Here is a 23,047-nt window from a genome sequence, read left to right on the forward strand (position 1 = left end):
CCGGAACCCCCCAAACTCAGGAGGGGGTAATCCCCCTCCCGAACCCACCCCCTACTCCGCGCTTCGTATGCTTCCACATACTCATAGTCCTGGTTACGTCCCTGACTCTTAATGAAATAGAGCTATCATTAAATGTAACAGAACTATCTCCTATAATTAGGGAATGCATGGATATCTTTAAATAAAATAAAGATATCTTTAGAAATAGAGATATATTAAAATAAATATACATGAAGATATTGCCATTTCCAAGTAATATGTTAGAGATATCTTTTAATGTTAGAGATAGTGTAAGAGATATCTTTTAAGTTAGAGATAGTGTAAGAGATATCTTTTAATGTTAGAGATAGTGTAAGAGATATCTTTTAATGTTAGAGATAGTGTAAGAGATATCTTTTAATGTTAGAGATAGTGTAAGAGATATCTTTTAAGTTAGAGATAGTGTAAGAGATGTCTTTTAATGTTAGAGATAGTGTAAGAGCTATCTTTTAATGTTAGAGATAGTGTAAGAGATATCTTTTAACGATCACTTAATGTAATAGGGATATCTCATAATTATAGATATTCTAGTTGTTTGCGATATATCTAATAAATCAGCGATATCTCAATTAGTTTATGAGATATCTCCTAAGGTATAGGAGATATCTCTCATGGGTATAAATGTTATACATTGGCTTGCCAAAAGATACACGATATATGAAGAGCCTCTTTGATTCTCATGTCCCTGTGTGAGAAACTATAAGTGATGCAGTTGCGAGCATATGGTCAGATCTTAATCTTTATTTACCCCAATTTTAATTTGAAAAAATCTTGCTCAAATTCAAATAACTCACTGCGTGGAACAACTCAGAGGCGTTCAAGAACAGCTAACACCACGAAATTTGTATACAAACATCTTTTGATAAGGAGGTCCATAACAGTGTTTTTTGGGGTTGCCACATGGTTGACTTGTATGTATGCCATATTCGAGGAGCGGCTACACGTGTAAGTGGTTGCGTTATATAACGTACACCGAACACATATTCACACGACGGTGATTGACCGCGCCAGCGACTCGGAACACGCTTCGCTGAACCGAAACAAACTTTTGTACGGTTGAGTGAGTCAGTTACCTCTTGGGAGTGGTCGAACTTGTGTTATTTTGTGCCGTAGGTCTGCAGACCTGCAGACACGGGTCGGCTGATATTTATTAAGGCGCTCAGAAGTTTTACAATATGGATCGGTATCGCAGCAAAAGTACCAGAGTGACAAGTAAGTACACAAATCATTTCGTCAGGTAAAAAAAATATCAGGTAAATTCCGACTGATCGTCGGTGCCTGGTCCCAAAGACGCAAAATAGCACGTATCGTAATTAGCTGGTCCACCGTAAATATAAAGCTTAGGGGGTTCTCCCCCACCCTACAAAATCAACTGTCATATTTTGGTGATTCATAATTCATGTTGTTATTCCTTTAAACAAACACTTGACGATATACCCGAGTAGGTGGGTTGGTAAATATCGCTGTATGGAAAGGGATTTATATATATGTGTACAATACGGGTGTGAACTGGCTCTGGTATGTGAGGGAAATTGGGACACACCACACACAGATTATTCTCTAGGTGGGACGTTATCTGACAACTGTGTAACTAGAAGCTGATGTGGAATTACTCTCTTGATCATTAACTTATCGAAAGACCTCTTTAAGTAAGTTTACCGTAGTTTTCCGTAAAAACGCACGACCTGTGTACATGTCATTGGATATCGATGACCTCTTAAAAGTAAGTTTATACCGTACTTATCTGTAAAAACCGCACGACCTGTGTTTATACAAGTCAGTGGTGCGGTGCCGATATCACCTGACCTCCTACAGGTAAGTTTACCGTAACTATACAAAATAACACAAAACCTTTACATGTGTTATCAAGTAAGTTACCGTAATAATCCAAAATGCCACACTACCTCTATGTTACACGTGTTAATGGTTCATGTATATAAATAGGTAAATAGGTATTATACAGTCTAGCTTTAGAATGTTGATACAGTAAGATATTGAGAAGTCCCCCTCCCCCCAAAAACCCCCCAAAAAAACCTGACGCTGAGTATATCCATGCATGTCTAAGTTAACCTTATGTTTGGTATGTTTAATAAGATAAAACCAGCAGCTAGTTATTACATTTCCCCTAAAATATATTATTTGTATTGGTTTTGCATCTTATCAGTTTGTATAGTTATAAACAGCCATGACCGACACACATTAAGCTGTATTGGACACAGACTGTGTGTTTGATGTGTACACATGACTGAAATTTTCTTTTACAGAGTAAATTGTCAGCCTCAGAAACCAAAAGTGAGTTTGGGTTTTTGTTTAAGAGTGTGCAGCATTTTCAGTCTACTGCTAGAAAAATTTAGATGCATGCTCAAATGCATTCACTGAGTTTGCCGTGTATAATCCCAAAGCCATTTTATTTTATTAAGCAATCACATGTTCCGTATCAAACACATTTTTGAATGACTTGCTGTGGTTCAAGTAAGATTGATAAGAAAATTACATGAAAGTGTAGTTTTTAGATTTTTGCAATAGTATTGCAAAGTTTAGCTATCACAGACAATGTTAGCTTTTTGGTTTTATATCTCAAATATGCCATTCTTATACCCATTGTTATTGTTGACTATGATCAGGTATATGTGTTGTTGATGGGCAATGCATTATATATTTAAAAACTTAAAAAATCAGAAACATATAGATCTGTCGAACATTAGCCCTTTCATTATCAATCTTCAGACACTTTACACTGGACAATGAGAACATAATATATTTTAGTATAATATGAAGTCGATAAAATAAAAAAAATAAAAAAAAAATTGGCATGTTTTCATGTTATTCAATTATTTCATACCCCCCATCTGTTTCCCCAGGTTTGCATTTTACTGTGTAAAAAACTTTCTTAATTTGTAAATGTTTCCTATCTTTTGTTGTTGGGAGTTCTTTTATAAAAGAGATTACTCTGTAGTAACACATATAGTACATTTGTACATATCCTTATGGCTGACAGTGTCTTCTTCTTTTCTTATTACACTTATACAGTGCCTGCAAGTAAACAAATAATATCTCTACCATGTAGTATCAAACGTAACATTCACACTAAGCAATACTTTAATTTTATATTAGATTGATATAGATTAATGCTTGTTGTCAGGCTAAAATTATAACCTGCTTTTTTGAGTTTTTTCTAGATGTAGATCATCATTTCCAAGACTAGTTTCAAATCATATCACAATATGTGATCAAAAGTTTTCAGCCTGTCTGTCTGAATTTTGATTACCTATAGATAAATTGTGTCTGAATTTTGAGCCGTAATCAATACAGTGTAATAAATAGGGTTATATGTCACCTGTCGTTCTGTAATATCATGAGATGTCGTATCGTGCATGATGCATTCATGAATATATTCCTATATATGTATGTATCCTTATCAAAAACGTAATCTTTTACAGCTTTAAATATTACCATAATTCTGATTTATGATAAAGTAAGATAAGAGTTTGTTTAAATGAATTTACATAAATTGTGCTTACCTGGTACCGTACATAAAGGCGATGATCATGATGTACCATGCAGTTTATCTGTAACAATTTATCTAATGGATTGATAGTGGTCTTTGATGATGCAAGTGTTGATCCCAGGGCAAGAACAATACTTTCATACATTCTTACCCTTTGGGAAAAGGTTTAGAATTTTTTTTTTTTTTTGTACAGTTCAAAAGTTTTCATATAAAAATTAATACAATTTGTAAATGAATTAAACCATACACCAATGGCAGACAACACAAGCTTGAGGACAAAAAGTATCACATTAACTCATTTGCCCTGTCTTTGATTTGGTAAGGTTCATATGTGACTTCAGGCGTGAATGGGTTAATGTAAAATAGTGCTATTTTGTTTTGAATCTGTTTTTGTTGCAATTTATCGATTTGATCTGTGGATGCAACCAAAACTGGCAAAACAATTTTCGAGCATACGAAATCTCTGAAGTAATTTCATTGGTCTTTGTACACAGAATGACTTCATTGTCCCATCCTGATGAATTGTAAGCTTACATTGTCCCATCCTGATGATTTGTAAGCTTTCATAGTTGAGAATTGTTTTCAGGAAGGCCTTCTTACATCATTTAGATGGTTAAAAGATATTGTCCCAAACCAAAGGAAACCCATCTTTAATATAAAATTCAAATTTCTTGATGTTTGCATGATAAGTATAAATTTATCTTCCTGTCTACTAAACAGATGTATTTTGCCTGAGGCTGGGAGAGCTATGTACAACGACAATGGTGTGATTTGAAGCTTCTATTGACTATAACAAAAACCTGTTGTGAATGGTGCATGTCAAATTGGCTGGCAAGAAAAAGAATGTGATCATGTTTGTTTGATGTAGGAATTTAAGAGAAATCTTTTAAAGTATCTAGAAAAGAACAAAATCTTAGCCAGGGGTCATTTTAATACGGGACTATCTCTTCATTTCGCTAGCTGACTGTTATGTAATATAGATGTCATCATGAAGAACTTAAACGGAGTTAAATAGTATAAATACAGGCAATAGTATTATCATAGGCATGCAAGCCAAAAATGTCTACATGATAGGATTTCCTTTATACATATTATCTCATTCACCCCTGAAGACACATTTGAACCCTTCCAATTCAAAGGTTGGAATAGTTTATTATGAAACTTCAGGTGTCAATGAGTTAAACCTCTGTTGGTATACAAACTGTATCACCTTACACTGACACAATGCCGACAGAACACCGGACTTCTGTCAGTGAGATGAAACCTGTAAGGGTGAATTCTTGTAGGCGCAAAACCCTTCAACCAACCAACACTGACACATATAATTCAATGACAGGCATTTTATCATCACTGATAAAGGCATTAGACGCATTTATCGATATAATCACTGATGTAGACAATGTGTTCTTTACGCGATATCTACCAGTTATTGTTATCGTTATCTAAGATCTGTACATGTTGACTTATAAATACAGGTGTGAAAAGTTCTATCAGCTTTTGAGACGTCGAGATGAAATTTTAAAATACGAGATATTTTTAATCTCAGATTATTAGAATCCAAACTTCAAAATTCAGACTAGTTCTGGAATTTAGACTGATCAGTACATACAGAAAGAGCCAGAAAATCAATAATGATTTTCCAGCCATTTATAAAATGGTTTTGAAAATTTGATCACATGCAAGTTTATGAAGCTTCTTGCAACATGCATCTTACCCTATACCACATGATATCTCATGGTTATATTTACATTACAACATATTAACACAGATAAACTTTATGCACAGATTATCATTGATATTTCTTATACTGTAACTCAGATTAAACACATAGAATGTCGATGTGGACTAAACAAGATGAGATTTTACATGAAGCCAGGCTAGAGGAAAACGAGATAAGTAGGTATCAGCATTATTGGGATTAATAGAATCTTTCACCCCCTTAGGGGTGAGACGGGGTAATTTCAACCCGAGGGGTAAGACTCTTTTAAGTTGTCAAACACAAGACTTGCCGAGTGTTTGACAGCTTAAGAATCTTACCCTGAGTGTTGAGATCACCCTGTATCACTCTCAAGGGGGTGAATGATTATTTTTCTTAACCCGGTTTACCCTCTTATGTATTTTATATAGACGTTACATCAATGCAAGACAATGTTGATGTGATGCGGCTGAATTGTCGAAGTGACGTCATTGTATTGTTGCCGTGACGTCATGGTATTGTTGCTATGACGTCATACAATTGTTGAGAACGTGCAAAGAACATGTGCAGCTTGTCTCATCCCTAGGGCGAAATAAGAAAATCTCACACCGGTAAAATGGTGGATATCCCTGTCCAGGGTAAGAGAAACCTGTATCCAGGTGTATCTTTACTTGTGTACAACTGTTATTAATCAGCTGATGCCATGATAATCATCTTAAGCATGCAGGACTATCGTATGTATAAATATATATTTATCACATAATGTACTGTGTTGTCCAGTGAATATATACCCATGTCATATTTTTGGCGTATTATCACATGTAATATGACCTATCAGCCCTGTGATTGGTTGAAAGATTCAATTGTTTCAATTGTGACGTCACGCCGAGGACAAGTACATGACGTCACAGACTTACGCACTGAAGTCAAAATGGCGTTTTTTTACATTCAAGGGTTGCATGAAAATTGTCGTTTTACGCGAATGAATGGCACAAATCTTGATTATGTGATCAAAAGGATCTTGCGCTCGTTTTCATTTCATATGAAAATTATGAAACTCGTCACAAATTTTTCATTTCAGCTTGCCAGAGACTCGCTAAATTGAAAAATTCTAAGACTTGTTTCATAAATCTCATATGAAATGGAAACTCATGTAAGATCCTATATATCTATGAACCATCTATGTGAGTCAGTTTCCTTGTAGATATGCATGTGTTTTCCAAAAACCCAGAAGATATCATTTGTGTATTATTGTTGTTGTGGGACTGTACCGAAGAGATGCTGATACTATACACTGCAACTCGTCACCGTGTCTTAAAGTTACCCGCGCTACTCCAGAAACAAAAACAAAAATAACAATTTTCTTTATTTTTGAATTCTTCTACAACGTGTTTCACACATTGGTGTTCTATATATTACAACATACTGTATACTTGGTACACAGGTATAGGGTTTACTGTTATCTACATGTCGGGTACGCTGTTCTTTATATCTGTAACACATGAACAAGCTCTCTGTGTAAAACCTGTGTCTAGGTGTTCCTTACAGCATAGACACATGTACATGTGACCATGCTAGCTTATTCGGCAGAACTCGCTGAAACTTTCATATAATGGTTATCATATGCAACTTTGTAGAGGTGATTTTATGAAAATCTTAAGCATCTGATTAAAACTGTTCCCTACACTATTGAGACATGCGATCACGCTAGCTTAAGGAGGCTCCACCCTTTTGCATTTAACCAGCAGAATAAAAAAAATATCCCCCCAAAAAATGATTTTTTTTTTCTCCCCACACCTGACAGATTTAATTATCTCCCGTTTTGCCGGTGCTAGATTTATCTGTCTCCGCCCTAGGGTTGAGACGGGGGGATTCCCCTATTTATAACAATGGTATAACGTCACTGCAACAATACAATGACGTCACGTCAACAATCCATCAACGTCACGTCAACCCTGAATTTAGCATGTAACGTTATCATTACATTGTGAATATGATACACATTGGGGAAAACAGGGTACATGTAAGAGAAAAAGAATCATTCACCCCCTTGTGGGTAAGATAGGGGAATCTCAACCCTCGGGGAAAGATTCTTTAGTTGCTAAACACTCGGCAAAGCCTCGTGTTTGTCACCATAAGAATCTTCCCCCTCGGGTTGAGATTCCCCTATCTCACCCCAAAGGGGGTGAATGATTCTATTAATCAATTTTAATATTTTCTGGGTTTTTTCTTGGATGTGTGGTATTGTTTGGAACCATATAACAACAATAAAAAAATAAAAAGAAGCAATGATAATTAACCCTACAAATATTTTATTTATCATAAAACATATAAAGTACGTTACATAAAGTGTTTTTATCGAAAAGGTATTGCAAAGGATGGGAAGTCCTTAAATGATGAATTTGAAGGGGTACATTGATGATTTATTCAAAGTGGGATACAGAACATTGCATGCAGCGCATAGTAAGATTTTGAAATTCAATAAATGGAACATAACTGTTACATGACCTCCAAGAGTTAGTATAGGTTCCTGTTCGATTCCTCAATATAGTACTGTGTCCATCATTGGGTCTGAATCTTGACACATTTTCGTCTGCCTTAAGTCAGATCTGGTATAAGTTTGTGTCCTGGATTTCAATACTTGACTGATTCTACCATACGGCTGAATGGCTGATGCTGTTACAAAGAAAGGCTTTGGTATAAACCCTGGGGAGATATTACATCTAACACAGATAAAATTACAGTTTTTATGTAGGACAGGAATAATGTTATTATTGGGACAAGTGTTGGCCTGGGTTATAAGATAATGGTGTTACTGTATGTTGTGACAAGTTATTGATTTTTCATCAGGGTATATACAACATACAATAAATACCAATCAATGTGGCTATTTGACATCAATGTAAACACACTTAAAGATTGTATCTGGGTGTTCTGCTGGTCTGAAGCTGATCAATGCACATCATTGTCTAGGTAATGGACTCCCAAACCTTACAGGACGTTCTGGTGTACCTAATGATTGTAACAATAAGCCGTGGTGTCCTGTTAATGATGTGTTCCTAACCTTACAGTAGGTCATGGTGTGCATGACTGAGTCTGGAGAGGCTCTGACTTCACCCCTGCATGTGGAGGATGAAAAGAATGTATCGTATGAGGCGACTTATGTGGGAACCCCCTGCAGAATTGTGGATTTGCTTTTGCACCCGCTACTTGTGGGCACAAAAACAACCGAAATAAATCTGCTGCACCCATTGCAACATTTGGGAAACCTTATCTTTCTTTCTACTTCTAGCTAGCTACCTTTTATTTCCTAGTGCCTAGTTTGGCAATACAAATGTACCTCACTTCTGGCTTTAATGTTGAGCGCTCGCCCAGGTGAGGTACAGGCAATGTGTTCTGTCCCCCAGGCCGGGACATACCAAAGTCCTTAAAAATGGTAGTAATTGTTATTCCCTGCTTATATATAACGTTCAGCATTTAGGGTAATGGAAACAACTTGTTCAACCGTTGTCAGTATAATGTGACCGGGCGGTGAGCTGTGCTTCAGGTGCCTTTCGCGGCATTGTGTTTCAGTGAGATATATAGCACTATGAAGTCGGCATCAGGTCCGCGCTATTACAAGGAGGCATGTACACCAACATACCCTGTCTCCAGCATAAATACTTTCTTGCACACTTACAACAACACACATGGAAGCAGGTCCTTAGATGACCTTAGCTGTTGATAGGACATTAAACAAAATAAAACCAAACCAAACCAAACCAAAGCCTCTAACTTTTGTATAGTTTTAAAGTTAGGTATGTCACCATGGTGTGTCATTAATATAATAAAAGGTTTATGGTATCTCATTCCAATAATCCATGATCCTTTATAAGTCATGTCTATAAATGTAGGAATAAGATTGGACATGTCTGCGTAGTTTAAGATGCATCTGAAATGTACATGCATGAGATCTAGTACCGTTCACATCTTAAATTAACTCATTATTTTGTGTCATTAACTTTTTGTTATTAGGATTTGTTGTCTGTTTAATTTCCAAAGAATTTTATAATAATGTATTGTTCTGCTAACAAGAAATATAGAACGCTATATTTTGCTGCGGAACACAGTATCTTTAGAATATTTGCATGAAGTCATGAATGTATGTATTTCTTACTGGGGTGTGTATCGTGAGTGATGCTGCAATATGGTACGTATCACAATATGTGTATTTAGCAGTTATTTGAAACCTGCATGTCTTCACACTTTTTATTTAATTCGAGTATAATAGATACAATATAAATAACATTAAATACCAAAAAGTGCTATATAGACATCATTCAGATCTCATATTATTACTTCACTTCTGACTTGAATTTTAATAATAGGATAATAACATATGTCTGCCTGGAATGGAGTGAAAATTGAGGATTTAGAATGTTAATTTATTCCTTAAAACCATAATTGTCAACAACAGAAAACGAACGAAGATTTATTAACCGATAGCGGTCGTGATTGGTTTTGAACAGAAACTGTTCCATTTCGGCTTTATACCCCAACATAGAAGTAAGACTGGCTTGTTTTGACATATCGTTTTTAATGTTATAGAAGACGTGTAATGTGAGTTTTTCTTCGAACTGGCACTGTAAAGATCAAAGTATTGACGAGTCATATCCGAGTGCACATTCGTGGTATTTCCCGCATATTTAAGTTTTCTCCGACATATTCATTGCAATGTACAAAAACAACTTGTCCGTCAAGAAAACATTGTCTTTGGATTTAGTAGATTTGAAAGTAAACCATTGCGAGATAGGCGACTTGAAATGTGCAGACGCCTTGGCGTATTTCTCGTCATCGTCTCCTTCCGCCATTTTGGTTGGTTGAATGCTAAAACTATTTCCTTTGAAGAGTTCCAACAAGGGAGAGTACAAAATGAAAAGTATTGCAGGGATCACGATACAGTCTTGCCGCATCGGTCCAGCGTATCGCGGTCCTGTCGATCCAATACATAGATGCATCGGTGAATCGTTACGTATCTAGTATTTCCTGTACTGACTATAGGGCTGTAACGATATATCGTGCGACGATATATTGCGATATTTTGAATACGGTACGATACACAATATTTTTTGTGAGGTCATGATACACCAACGATATTTTCTGTCTGCTTATATCCGGTCCCATATGGCGAGTGACAGCTTCAGGTCGGCATGCACGTCACTTTACGTGAATTGTGTGAAACTTTAAAATCATGCTAATTTTGGACCAACCAAAGTCTATATTTCCAGCTCTAATACTGCCATTAAAAATTTACAGCATATCTTTTCACTTTGCTTGTACTGTTACTATATGTATTGTGATACGTACGTATCGTATCGTGACCACAGTATCGTGATGCCTATCGAATCGTCAGGTTAATGTTTTGTTGCAGTCCTAGTATTGACCGATATAGTATCTAAGTTCTTCATGTAGTTATATATTTTAATGAATTCCTTAAGACATAAGTGACCTCAGCCGGTATGATAATGTGTGATTTAGTGTATCTATAGAGTAGCTTATGTTATTGATCAGATTTTTGAAACAGTTAATTTCAAAAATGCATGTCTTTAACGTGTTACAGTTACCTAGCTGTTATACTGATACTAAATCACCTTGTTAACAGACCTAGGCTGTCTGTATTTAATAAATCATCTCTATTTCAAAGGTAAATAATCTCGTAATAACAGGGTCAATTGGATTGAGAAATTAAAAAAAAGGCTTATAGCTGTCAGGGGAAATACATTTTTTGTAGTAGATCGATGATTCCTGCACTTGGTAACCCCTGGATGTGTAATGTCACCCAACAGTGCATTGTACAGTGAATAGTAGACAGTATTAAACTTTGATGAATAGTATATCACCACCATAGGAACAATGTATAGAACTCGTAACCATCCAATCCTGGCTGTCCTCCCCTACTGTAATATTGAAGGGGATGATTGTTCCAGGTCAGTACCTGTCACCTTCACAGTCCTACAATTGAGCTGTTTACTGTGGCACCTTTACAGCACTACAAATTATCTGTTTACTGTGTCGGCCCCATCAGCACTGTTGTTCGTAGAATCTGTGTCAATACTTACTTGTTAAACTTACTGATCAATGTGTAGTACACGTATGTTAAAATCAAAATCTATAAATATTATGTGGTGAGGTAATTGAACTGTCCATATATTGCTGTCCTCATGCATTATGAGAGCTTCTTCTCTGACCACTTTTAAATGGAATTAGGACAGTTTAAACATGCAGAGTACCCAAAATCAATTCAGGTTTAAGTCTGTTCAACGATTTTATATGTAATAAATATATAATAAACTTGTGTACTTGACAGATCTGTTCAGTAATGTGGTATTGAGTGATCCTTGTGGTATGAGGGACATATCAGTCGGGTAGTGTCTTGATATTAACTCATTCACCCCTGAAATTTCATAATGAACTATCCCAACCTTAGGATTGGAAGAGCTCAAATGTGTCTTTAGGGGTAAATGAATTAAGTGATCCTTATTGTATGAGGGACAGATCAGTAAGGTAGTGTCCTGATATTAAGTGATCCTTGTTGTATGAGGGACAGATCAGTAAGGTAGTGTCCTGATATTAAGTGATCCTTGTTGTATGAGGGACAGATAAGTAAGGTAGTGTCCTGATATTAAGTGATCCTTGTTGTATGAGGGACAGATAAGTAAGGTAGTGTCCTGATATTAAGTGATCCTTGTTGTATGAGGGACAGATCAGTAAGGTAGAGACCTGATATTAAGTGATCCTTGTTGTATGAGGGACAGATCAGTAAGGTAGTGTCCTGATATTAAGTGATCCTTGTTGTATGAGGGACAGATCAGTAAGGTAGAGACCTGATATTAAGTGATCCTTGTTGTATGAGGGACAGATCAGTAAGGTAGTGTCCTGATATTAAGTGATCCTTGTTGTATGAGGGACAGATCAGTAAGGTAGAGACCTGATATTAAGTGATCCTTGTTGTATGAGGGACAGATCAGTAAGGTAGTGTCCTGATATTAAGTGATCCTTGTTGTATGAGGGACAGATCAGTAAGGTAGAGACCTGATATTAAGTGATCCTTGTTGTATGAGGGACAGATAAGTAAGGTAGTGTCCTGATATTAAGTGATCCTTGTTGTATGAGGGACAGATCAGTAAGGTAGAGACCTGATATTAAGTGATCCTTGTTGTATGAGGGACAGATAAGTAAGGTAGTGTCCTGATATTAAGTGATCCTTGTTGTATGAGGGACAGATCAGTAAGGTAGAGACCTGATATTAAGTGATCCTTGTTGTATGAGGGACCGATAAGTAAGGTAGTGTCCTGATATTAAGTGATCCTTATTGTATGAGGGACAGATCAGTTAGGTAGAGACCTGATATTAAGTGATCCTTGTTGTATGAGGGATAGATCAGTAAGGTAGAGTCCTGATATTAAGTGATCCTTGTTGTATGAGGGACCGATAAGAAAGGTAGTGTCCTGATATTAAGTGATCCTTAATTGTTGTATGAGGGACAGATCAGTAAGGTAGTGACCTGATATTAAGTGATCCTTGTTGTATGAGGGATAGATCAGTAAGGTAGAGTCCTGATATTAAGTGATCCTTGTTGTATGAGGGACAGATAAGTAAGGTAGTGTCCTGAAATTAAGTGATCCTTGTTGTATGAGGGACAGATAAGTAAGGTAGTGTCCTGAAATTAAGTGACCCTTGTTGTATGAGGGACAGATAAGTAAGGTAGTGTCCTGAAATTAAGTGATCCTTGTTGTATGAGGGACAGATAAGTAAGGTAGTGTCCTGATATTAAGTGATCCTTGTTGTATGAGGGATAGATCAGTAAGGTAGAGTCCTGATATTAAGTGATCCTTGTTGTATGAGGGACAGATCTAGATCAGTAAGGAAGAGTCCTGATATGGTATGAGGTGATACACATCAGTATACTAGGTGAAGTTAAATGCTGTCAGATCCCCTGAGGTCTTTAGTGTCAAGTTTAAAAGTTAAGCTTATCTGTCCTGTGTACATTTGGGATATAGGAATGTGTATACACAGTATACATGTGGTAATAACACAGGCAGGTAAACTTTAAAAGGTGCCCACACCTGATGGGTATATAGATATGGCTGACAGGGCGACTTCAAAGATAGACATGGCCAACAGGCAATGAAAAGTTACACAATTATAGACAAAGGTCTGACCACATATTGCCTTATATTGGACAACCAATCACTGACATGGCAAGTGTTCTATACAATCTATAGATATAAACCTGATCGCTCAAGCTCAACTTCGAATCATAGTTTTCACAATCAAAAGGCTTTATGGTGAAAATGAAGTTAACATTATTCTGCAGCATTTCACAAATACGTGTAATCCTTTACTTACTTTCACAGTAATATGAACAATCTGAGAGTGACACGGATTTGTGATTTTATTTTTAGCTCACCTTTAGGGCCTGCAGGTTACTGTAGCTTATGCCGTGGTGCGGCGTCCATTGTCTGCCTGTCTGTTCCTTTTCTTATTTCAAAGTAAAATGAACAGTCTGAGAGTAACACTGATTTGTGATTTAATTTTGACACAGATGACATTGCTGTGTAATGTTGTCTGATGCGACGTATCAGTCCTGTTAAATAAACTTTTGTCAAATGTAAAAATAAAGCATATATTGTACTTGTTGACTGTTGATGAATACTACTTATATTTAAACTAGAGTACCGGCCATTGATATTTATCATATGTTTGGAAGTGCATGTCACTTAAAAAATAAATCAAAATGATTGCTTATATTTACTGAAATGTAACTGCTCATTAGAAACAAAACAGTAATGCCTGCTAGAAAATTTTGATCACTGCATGAAATATATCCAGTTGTTTTGTACAGTTATAACATGATCAGTGAGGGTGAGAGAACTAGTACGGTATTGATATTACAAACACAGGTTAAAGTTTGCCTATGTTATTATAGTTTTGTACTTGCTGCTGTCAATGACAATTTCCCATCCACTTCTAAACTTATGGTAATCTACCTGTATAGGATCCTATGTCTGGGTAATCTACCTGTATAGGATCCTATGTCTGGGTAATCTACCTGTATAGGATCCTATGTCTGGGTAATCTTCCTGTATAGGATCCTATAGCTATGTCTGGGTAATCTTCCTGTATATGATCCTATGCCTGGGTAATCTACCTGTATATAGTATCCTATGACTGGGTAATCTACCTGTATAGTGTCCTATTTCTACATGTAGGTAATCTTCCTGTAAAGGATCATATGTTTGGGTAATCTACCTGTATAAGATCCTGTGTCTGGGTAATCTACCTGTATAGTGTCCTATTTCTACATGTAGGTAATCTACATGTATAGGATCCTATGTCTGGGTAATCTACCTGTATGGTGTCCTATTTCTACATGTAGGTAATCTACCTGTTTAGGATCCTATGTCTGGGTAATCTACCTGTATATAGTGTCCTCTTGATACATGTAGGTAATCTACCTGTAAAGGATCATATGTCTGGGTAATCTATCTGTAAAGGATCCTGTGTCTGGGTAATCTACCGGTATAGGGTCCTGTGCGTGGTTAATCTATCTGTATAGGGTCTAATGTCCGGTTAATCTACCTGTACAAATACAGCAGGTACCGGTCATATAGATCGTCTTTGTAGGTAAGAGCAAGGTAATATGTACTGACAAGAAGATTTATATTACCTGGGTAATTGGTACCAGACATCTGTATATCTCCCTGCTTGTTTAAAGTAAAGAGAGTTAAGCTGTTGTTTCTAACAGCTTGATTGTGTAATAGGAAAGGGAAAATACACCAGTGCCAGACTGGAATTTAAATCAGTGACCCCAAACTCTAGATGGATGCCTCAAGCAACTGAGCTAAGTGGTCAGAGACAATCAACCCAGCCTAGTTCCATGGGGTGACGTGATATTATGTTGGGTCATTTGTGGAATCAGAGTATGTGTCATCTAGTGGACAATGAAGTGACCAGAATACATCTGCTGCATGGTCAACACAAGTTCTACATTTTCTCTAAGCGTGTATCTTTCCTGGTCTATCTTGGCACACCTCCTGAACACCCATCATATTATGTCAGATCCTGTTTGATCTTACTCGGGGTCGATATGGGCCGTTCAGACGTTGACAAATATTAACAAAATATTGTGTGCGTGGGTTTAAGCTATCACGACTGAATATGAACAGTCGCCCACAAACCTACACTTCGTACCCTCATTACAAAATTACCTACCAGATAGAAAATGTAATGTTTGCATAAGGTGAAGATCTAGAAGATTTGACATGTTTCATTAAACTAAAGAAATATGATAATTTGTACTAAATAAGCTGAGTAATGATTGAGGTTATTGCATTTTTACCATTTCAACAGCAAATGACAGTCTCTCAATTGTCTTTACAATATTCATAAACAACAATTTCAATGATACTTTGGTGAGTAAATTAATGCAGGCTGCAGGCTGTATAACCACTGAAGGCTGTATAAGGCAGTGATTATATCTACGTTTAGGTCTACCACTTCTTGAGAGAGTGATGGAACATGCACCAGTACTTTATCATGTAATCGTCGTCATAGGAATTTGATATAAAAACAGAAAATATCTCAGGCTATTGAAATTGGAGAGGGATTGGGGGTATTAATGCCTCACTGACCATCACACATCAGTGAACAGGAAGACCACACATGATTGAGTGCCATGCACAATCCAATGACTCTAAATTATACTAGACACACTCTTTAGATGAGGTACAATGTACTTGTATATTGTTTTGTGAAACTAAGTACTAGGGGATTAAAATGATGTTTGTCCAATACAATTGTCTATTGGTAATATAATATACTGGATAAATAAGATAAAATACAAGATTAAGGTGTACACCACACATAACTTGATTGAGTTGTACACCACACATAACTAGATTGAGTTGTACACCACACATAACTAGATTGAGTTGTACACCACAAATAATTAGATTGAGTTGTACAATACAAATAACTAGACAGAGTTGTACACCACAAATATCTAGATTGAGTTTGTACACCACATATAACTAGATTGAGTTGTGCTCCACACATAACTAGATTGAGTTGTACACCACACATACCGATAACTAGACTGAGTTGTACACCACACATAACTATACAGAGCTGCACCCCACACATAACTAGATTGAGTTGTACACCACAAATAACTAGATTGAGTTGTGCTCCACACATAACTAGATTGAGTTGTACAATACACATATCTAGACTGAGTTGTACACCACACATACCGATAACTAGACTGAGTTGTACACCACACATAACTAGATTGAGTTGTACAATACACATAACTAGACTGAGTTGTACACCACACATACCGATAACTAGACTGAGTTGTACACCACACATACCGATAACTAGACTGAGTTGTACACCCCACATAACTAGACTGAGTTGTACACCACACATACCGGTAACTTGATTGAGTTGTACACCACACATAACTAGACTGAAATAAACACCACACATAACTAGACTGAGTTGTACACCACACATAACTATACAGAGCTGCACACCACACATAACTAGATTGAGTTGTACACCACACATAACTAGATTGAGTTGTACACTACACATAGCTAGGTTGAGTTGTACATCACACATAACTAGACAACTCTGGGTTGTACACCACACATAACAAGACTGAGTTGTACACCACACATAACAAGACTGAGTTGTACACCACACATAACTAGATTGATTTGTACACTACACATAGCTAGATTGAGTTGTACATCACACATAACTAGACAACTCTGGGTTGTACACCGCACATAACTAGATTGAGTTGTACACCACACATAACTAGACAACTCTGAGTTGTACACCACACATAACTAGACAACTCTGAGTTGTACACCACACATAACTATATACATGTATGTAGCTAGATTGAGTTGTGCACCACGCATAACTAGACTGAATTTTCTTGCATAAGGTAATGATTTTTACACAATTTTTCTTGAAGCTGACCATGCTTTTAGTGACCAGTCCAGAGGGTGCAGGCCCCCAGAAAGTGAGGGGCCCCAGAGGAGTTTTTTGTGGTCCACATAAATATTGATATATATATATAACTCCTGACCATGTTGGCACAGTGCTATCCAATATTTGCTACAATAGTTTGATTTATTTCCTATCAATTATTAAACCTACAAAATGTAATTAGTTTGTTATCAGTACCTACGTCGAAGTATATATCAATACAGAGTAACTTACTCTCTACAGATTGGTTCTACCTGTTGTTTGACTATAGGAGAGGAGCCCTGTCACAGGGGACAACATCAGACATAAAACAATGTTTAATTGGAGCTAACAGCGGTTTATTATGATGAGGAGATAGCGTTAGGTAAGAAAGCCGGGGCGTCACGGGCATTGGGTTCAGTAACGCCTGTGTATATACAGGTACACTAGCTGTCCCTACGGATTGAGATATGATTTTACATACATCTGTATTGGTCCCCAAACACTTAACTGTCTGAGTATGATTTCCACCTACTTATATGTAGGTGAATAGCAGTTACATGTACCACTGGAGTGTAAAAGGAGAAATACCATTCTGTAGATTGTGCTCAAGTCTACACTGCTGTTTCAATGGATATGTGCATCTGCCGGGAGACTTGTCTTCTATACCGTGTTTTAAGATAACTTGTAAGGATTTGGTGTGTGTTACCTACAAGTGTTAATTTGTGTGGTTTTCGCGTACAGTAATCATGTCTGATAAAGGTTTAGAGATGTCAGCCCAGGATCATCCTGTGTATGAAAGCCACAGGCAACAAGGTCAGCCTTTTATTCTTTTTCTTACATATCAGGGAAACTTTGAAACAGTAAAATGTGTCTTTATTTATTACTAAAGGCAACATAACCTGGAAGGCGCCTTTTTACTCAAAAAGGACATTTAAATTGCTGTATTTTCTAAACATTTTACTTTTTTTTTGCCTTAATGTTTACATACACATTGTACATGTAAATAGTTTTGTAACCTCATTTTACTTTAGTTTTTGATATATATGACAGTTTACAGACATAATTAGATGATATTTCATGATGGTCTTTACTTTCCTACAATGATATTATGGACATCGTTTAAAGTATCAAAGGCATTTTGTCAACAGTCATATGTTGTGAAGTGATTGATATAAACTTGAATTTGCTTGGCAGGGTCCATGCATGACATTTATCCAAATATCTGAATAATCAAATTGTCAAAATAAACTGAGGTGTCATAATAAATACTTTCTGTCTGAAAAGGTCTCGTGATAAACAAGTTGTTCCCAAATTTGTCATAATGAACATGTATAAAAATGTAATGACTTTATCATGGTGGTATAATGTTAGTATATGTTTCTGTTAATATGCTCTCACCTAACTACTAATCCACGCTGCGGTGTCTTCAAATAAAGCTGATCTCGGTCGACAATTCAGGGGACTGTTTGATGCTTTGACAGTTCTTTTAAAGGCAAAAAATAAGGACACAAACATTTCCTGTTTTAGTGCATGTTGCTTGTTTTATCAAAATTTGATTCTGTGTAGTATGTTGCCTTAGTTTAATTGAACCCCGTTTTGTTTTTTCAGTGGACCGAGTTCTCAGCGACTTGTCCCGTGGCACCTTGCTCCACAAGGTCAAGAGTGGGGGCATGTTGTACCCGCGTACGTTCTTCTTAGACACAAAAGACATGGTTCTACGCTACACGGGCTCGGAGAAACGCTTCCGTAAAAAGAAACTTTCATGTAAGTAAAATGTTTAATAAAACACTAATTGAGTTCTTGATTTTACAGTGAAAACAAAAAATATAGAAACAATCTTGAAAATACTTATATTGCTCTTTTAGCAGACATTTATGTTAATTTTACTTAGAATTTAACACTTTCATCACCATAGACCATAATGGACTCATCCATAACAGTGCATGGTAGAGTCTACTAAGGCTGAAAGGGTTTAAGAAACTCAAGCTTTGAGTTGTTTCCTGCTCTTTGTTTGTTTGGACAGAGCTTTGTCATGAAGCTTGATGAATATCCTGTTGAATTTGAAAGTACTAGCTATATACATAGCTTGTAGATATAACAGTATACATTATATAGCTGTTTAATTGAAGAGTTTAATGAGATATGTATGACCATTATATCTGTCATGTATTACGATAATGGAAGAAGACAGGAGTGTGTAAACCTGGGGTGTCCCTGAACTGATAAGTCATCAGATATACAGGATTCCATAAGTGGATGGTATCTCAATGTGGTGTGCATCATTATCTGCTGAAATGCCACCACTACTTCCATTTTGAATATTTTGTAGTCAGGACATTTGACATAGTAACAACAAAACAGAGCGCCATTAAGATCTGAAATTAACTGCCTGCATGCCTGTATTCTTTCATTTTTGAATGAAAAGGGAAGTTTGCACTCCCCTACAATCGACCAAAATTTTACTTGTAAAAAAAAGCATGTGTATAATATAAGTGGGGACCTTTTTTTCTAAAGAATATTAAATATTGTTAAGTTCTATAGTAACTAACAACTGCAATGTGAACACAGCATAATTGTGATGGTCCTTATACAAATGTTACATTGAAAATCTGTGTAAATTTGAAGCCAGAAGTCCATACACGGATATTTCTTAAAAACTTGTACCTTTTCCCTAGCGCAGTCTACAAAGTAGTGTCTGAGACCTTATTTAATAAGTGACCAATTAAAACGGATCTTTGTGTAGTAATAATTATAATAATAATTTGAGGTTCTTATAATTACCGCTTGATCACAACCTAGTTCTTAGGTCGTCTCAAAGCGGTTCACAAATTATTATCCGTGGTTATATAGGGCCTTTGTAACCAGCCAATATATTTCTCAACTCCCTGGGGAGCAATACAGCCGGAGCTGCCATTTCAGCGCTTACAGCTAGCATTCAACAATTCTAGTGCTGCCCAACCACGTCACTCATTTACAGCTGAGTAGATTGGAACAAGCGGAGTAAAGTATCTTGCTCAAAGATACAACACAGTGCCATGACTCGAACCCGCAACCCTTCGGTCACAAGCCAAGCGTCCTACCACTAGACTACCGGGCCTCCTGTGTAGCCTTGTTGTCCCTCAGACATTAACCTACAAAGAATATGTAAGCTTGCTTTACCTCATACAGAACCTATTTAGGTGGTTTACAAGCATTTTACAAACACAGAACAGAAAATAGAAAAAATCCTTGTAAAGAATGACATTGTTTATTAATTCATTCACCCCTGAAATTTTATAATGAACTACTCCAACCTTTGAATTGGAAGAGTTCAAATGTGTCTTCAGGGGTAAATGAGTTAATGAATAATATATGAAACCTAAAGTATTGACTTGGTCGATAAAAAAATTCCAGCTGGTTTTTGTTATAAACCTGGTGTGGGATGAAGGAACTCTCAGGCCTCTTATATATATTCTGAATGCCAATTTAAATCTTTAACTTTTGAATTGAACTGTTTGGCAATTGACAGGAAATGTGTATGATGATTTTATAACTTATTGATGCACGGAAGCAAATATCATATTTTGTAAATATATTTATTAAAAGTAATACTTCCAATAAAGCCCTATAACCCCGAGATGTTTATAAGCCATGCCAATGTAACATGTTTTATGTGTTGACATATGACTTTACCTAACGGTACACTCTATCTAGGTGGTGTCACCAAAAATTAATTTACATATTATAACCAGTGTGGGAAGAAGACCTATTTGCTTGCTCCTGACTCATGTGTTATGTAGTGAAATACACATCAGGATTTGTCAAATAAACGTACATGTGATACGACTTTGCCCTTTTTGTGTGGGCTGACACTGTGACCTATAGGTATCACTCCTATAAAATTTGCTTCAAAATCTTATAGTGCCCAAGTTAAATATTTTAAATTTTTGATAAGATACAACATGGCTACCAGTGTCCATCTTGGGAATTTTGCACCTTAAGTTGTTCTGTGCATTAAGTGTTGGGGGGGAAGGGGGATGATTTGAATTTCATGAAATGCCCCACAAATACTTCAGGTATCTGAATGACTCACTCCAATCCCTATTTCAAACCTTGATCTGATTTAATCATGGCTACGAGTGGCTCCTGAAGTGGTCCTGTGCAGTATAACTCTTCAGGAAATGGTTGGATTGTCATGAAACTCCCAATACTTAAGGTATCTTACTTGGTGCTTCATCCTGGTATTGACCTGAATCTGAAATCTAATATGGCCACCAGTGGCCATGGTTTGGTTTTGACAACTTTTAAGTGGTTTCCGTGCAATGATTCTTGACGGAATGCATGATTTTCCTTGAAACTTCTTACAAATACTTGTAGTCTATCAATTACCCACTCAAGTTTAATAATAAGTTGGATCCTAAACTCAATATGGTTGCCATGGCAGAGGTCATCTTGGATTTCATACAGATTTACTTCCAGATAATAACTTCTGGGAAATTATCAGATGTTGATTAAAATGCTCTGTCAAATTTGTGCATATTTAATTAGGCTGGTGCTATCTGATTGGTTGATGGTATATTGAAGACATCTTCTAAAGGAATGATTGAGTTTCAATGAAACATTATACTTTCTAAGTCCCTCAATTTCTGTAGCCAAATTGACAAATGTTTAATGCTTTCACGGGGCTGTTGTAGGGTGATTAGCTGATGGTTTCTGGATGATGTGGTTTTGAAGGAAAAGTCAGCTTTCATTGACATCTGCCTTATACTTAAAATCAAAGTCATTCCTAAAATTATACGCTTGGCAAAATTCAGTGATATTTAATGAGGCTGTTGCAATCTGATCAATCACACAGCAGCATGTGTGTGTAGCCTTTTATTCCTTCATCATGTGTAAATTGCAATCTGACATCATCTCAATCCAGCTGTGTAGGCAGCACGTCGACTTCTGTGGAGTCAATGTGTAATTAATAGTGTGGAATTCCTACACTGTTGTATACCTGTCGAGTGGAAAACTTCAGATAAAAGTCAATAGATCTATTTCCTATAAACATTCCTATATTATAGACATTATTGTTACTGAACAATGGTTCATTTCCAACATTTGAACGATACATATCCTTTTATTTGAAAATGACTTATTTAAACCATGTTCAATATTTAATGTACATTTTGAATACCAGCTGTTTTCAGTTTTCTTTTAAAAACAATGTTTTATATAGGTTATATCTAAAATAAGAGTTTTTGGGTTGTAGATCAATAATTAATTCTTAATAATATACAACATTTGATATAGCGCCCTATCTAGCTAGAATAAGCCACTCTAAAGCGCTTTACAGTACATAGATATATACAATTAATACAATCGATGCAATTTTTGAGGAATTCACAGGTGCTGCCTTATCAGGGGCTAACTATAGCTACTAGTCCTATGCCACCTGGCTCATATCTCCCTATGTGTGTATGCCTCCATGTGTGTTGGAGATGTTTGTAGTGGGACTGTGCTTCAAATGGTACCATTTATAGTGACACCTCACTTGAATACTACAGCACAGATACTGCAACATCCACCCCAGACCAATTTATACTCCACCTGGGTTGTTGGAGTTGTGTGGGCAGGAGATTTTTTTTTTAAATATTCCATGCATACGGCGAATTTCGGAGATCGAACTCTGACCGTCTGCATAGAAGGCCGGAGTGTTAACCACTTGACCGATCTGCCCAATGTATAATTATATAATTATTAGCATTGAGATCTTTTGAAAAGGATGACGAGGTAAACGCTATCCAATTAATGTA

General features: G+C 36.5%; 1 protein-coding gene across 7 annotated transcripts in view; it reads left to right on the forward strand.

Moving 5' to 3' along the window:
• The first annotated feature begins 918 nt into the window (after nt 1-918).
• LOC110459893 (1-phosphatidylinositol 4,5-bisphosphate phosphodiesterase eta-2-like) overlaps nt 919-23,047 on the forward strand; it is a 67,150-nt gene continuing 45,021 nt past the window's right edge. For 2 of the 7 annotated variants that reach the window (XR_002463941.1, XM_021512363.1), the window contains exons 1-2: nt 17,660-18,083; nt 18,879-19,034. Coding sequence is in view for 6 of the 7 variants with exons in the window: in XM_021512363.1 (XP_021368038.1) it covers nt 18,017-18,083; nt 18,879-19,034 (223 nt within the window). In the remaining variant the exon portion in view is untranslated. Of the gene's footprint in view, nt 1,252-1,535; nt 1,689-2,303; nt 2,332-17,659; nt 18,084-18,878; nt 19,035-23,047 lie in introns of those variants that run through there. The other 5 variants (XM_021512367.1, XM_021512366.1, XM_021512368.1 and 2 more) reach the window with 5 other exon arrangements.

This window comes from Mizuhopecten yessoensis, unplaced genomic scaffold (assembly GCF_002113885.1).
Source record: "Mizuhopecten yessoensis strain PY_sf001 unplaced genomic scaffold, ASM211388v2 scaffold10275, whole genome shotgun sequence".
In the NCBI taxonomy this organism is placed as follows: domain Eukaryota; kingdom Metazoa; phylum Mollusca; class Bivalvia; order Pectinida; family Pectinidae; genus Mizuhopecten; species Mizuhopecten yessoensis.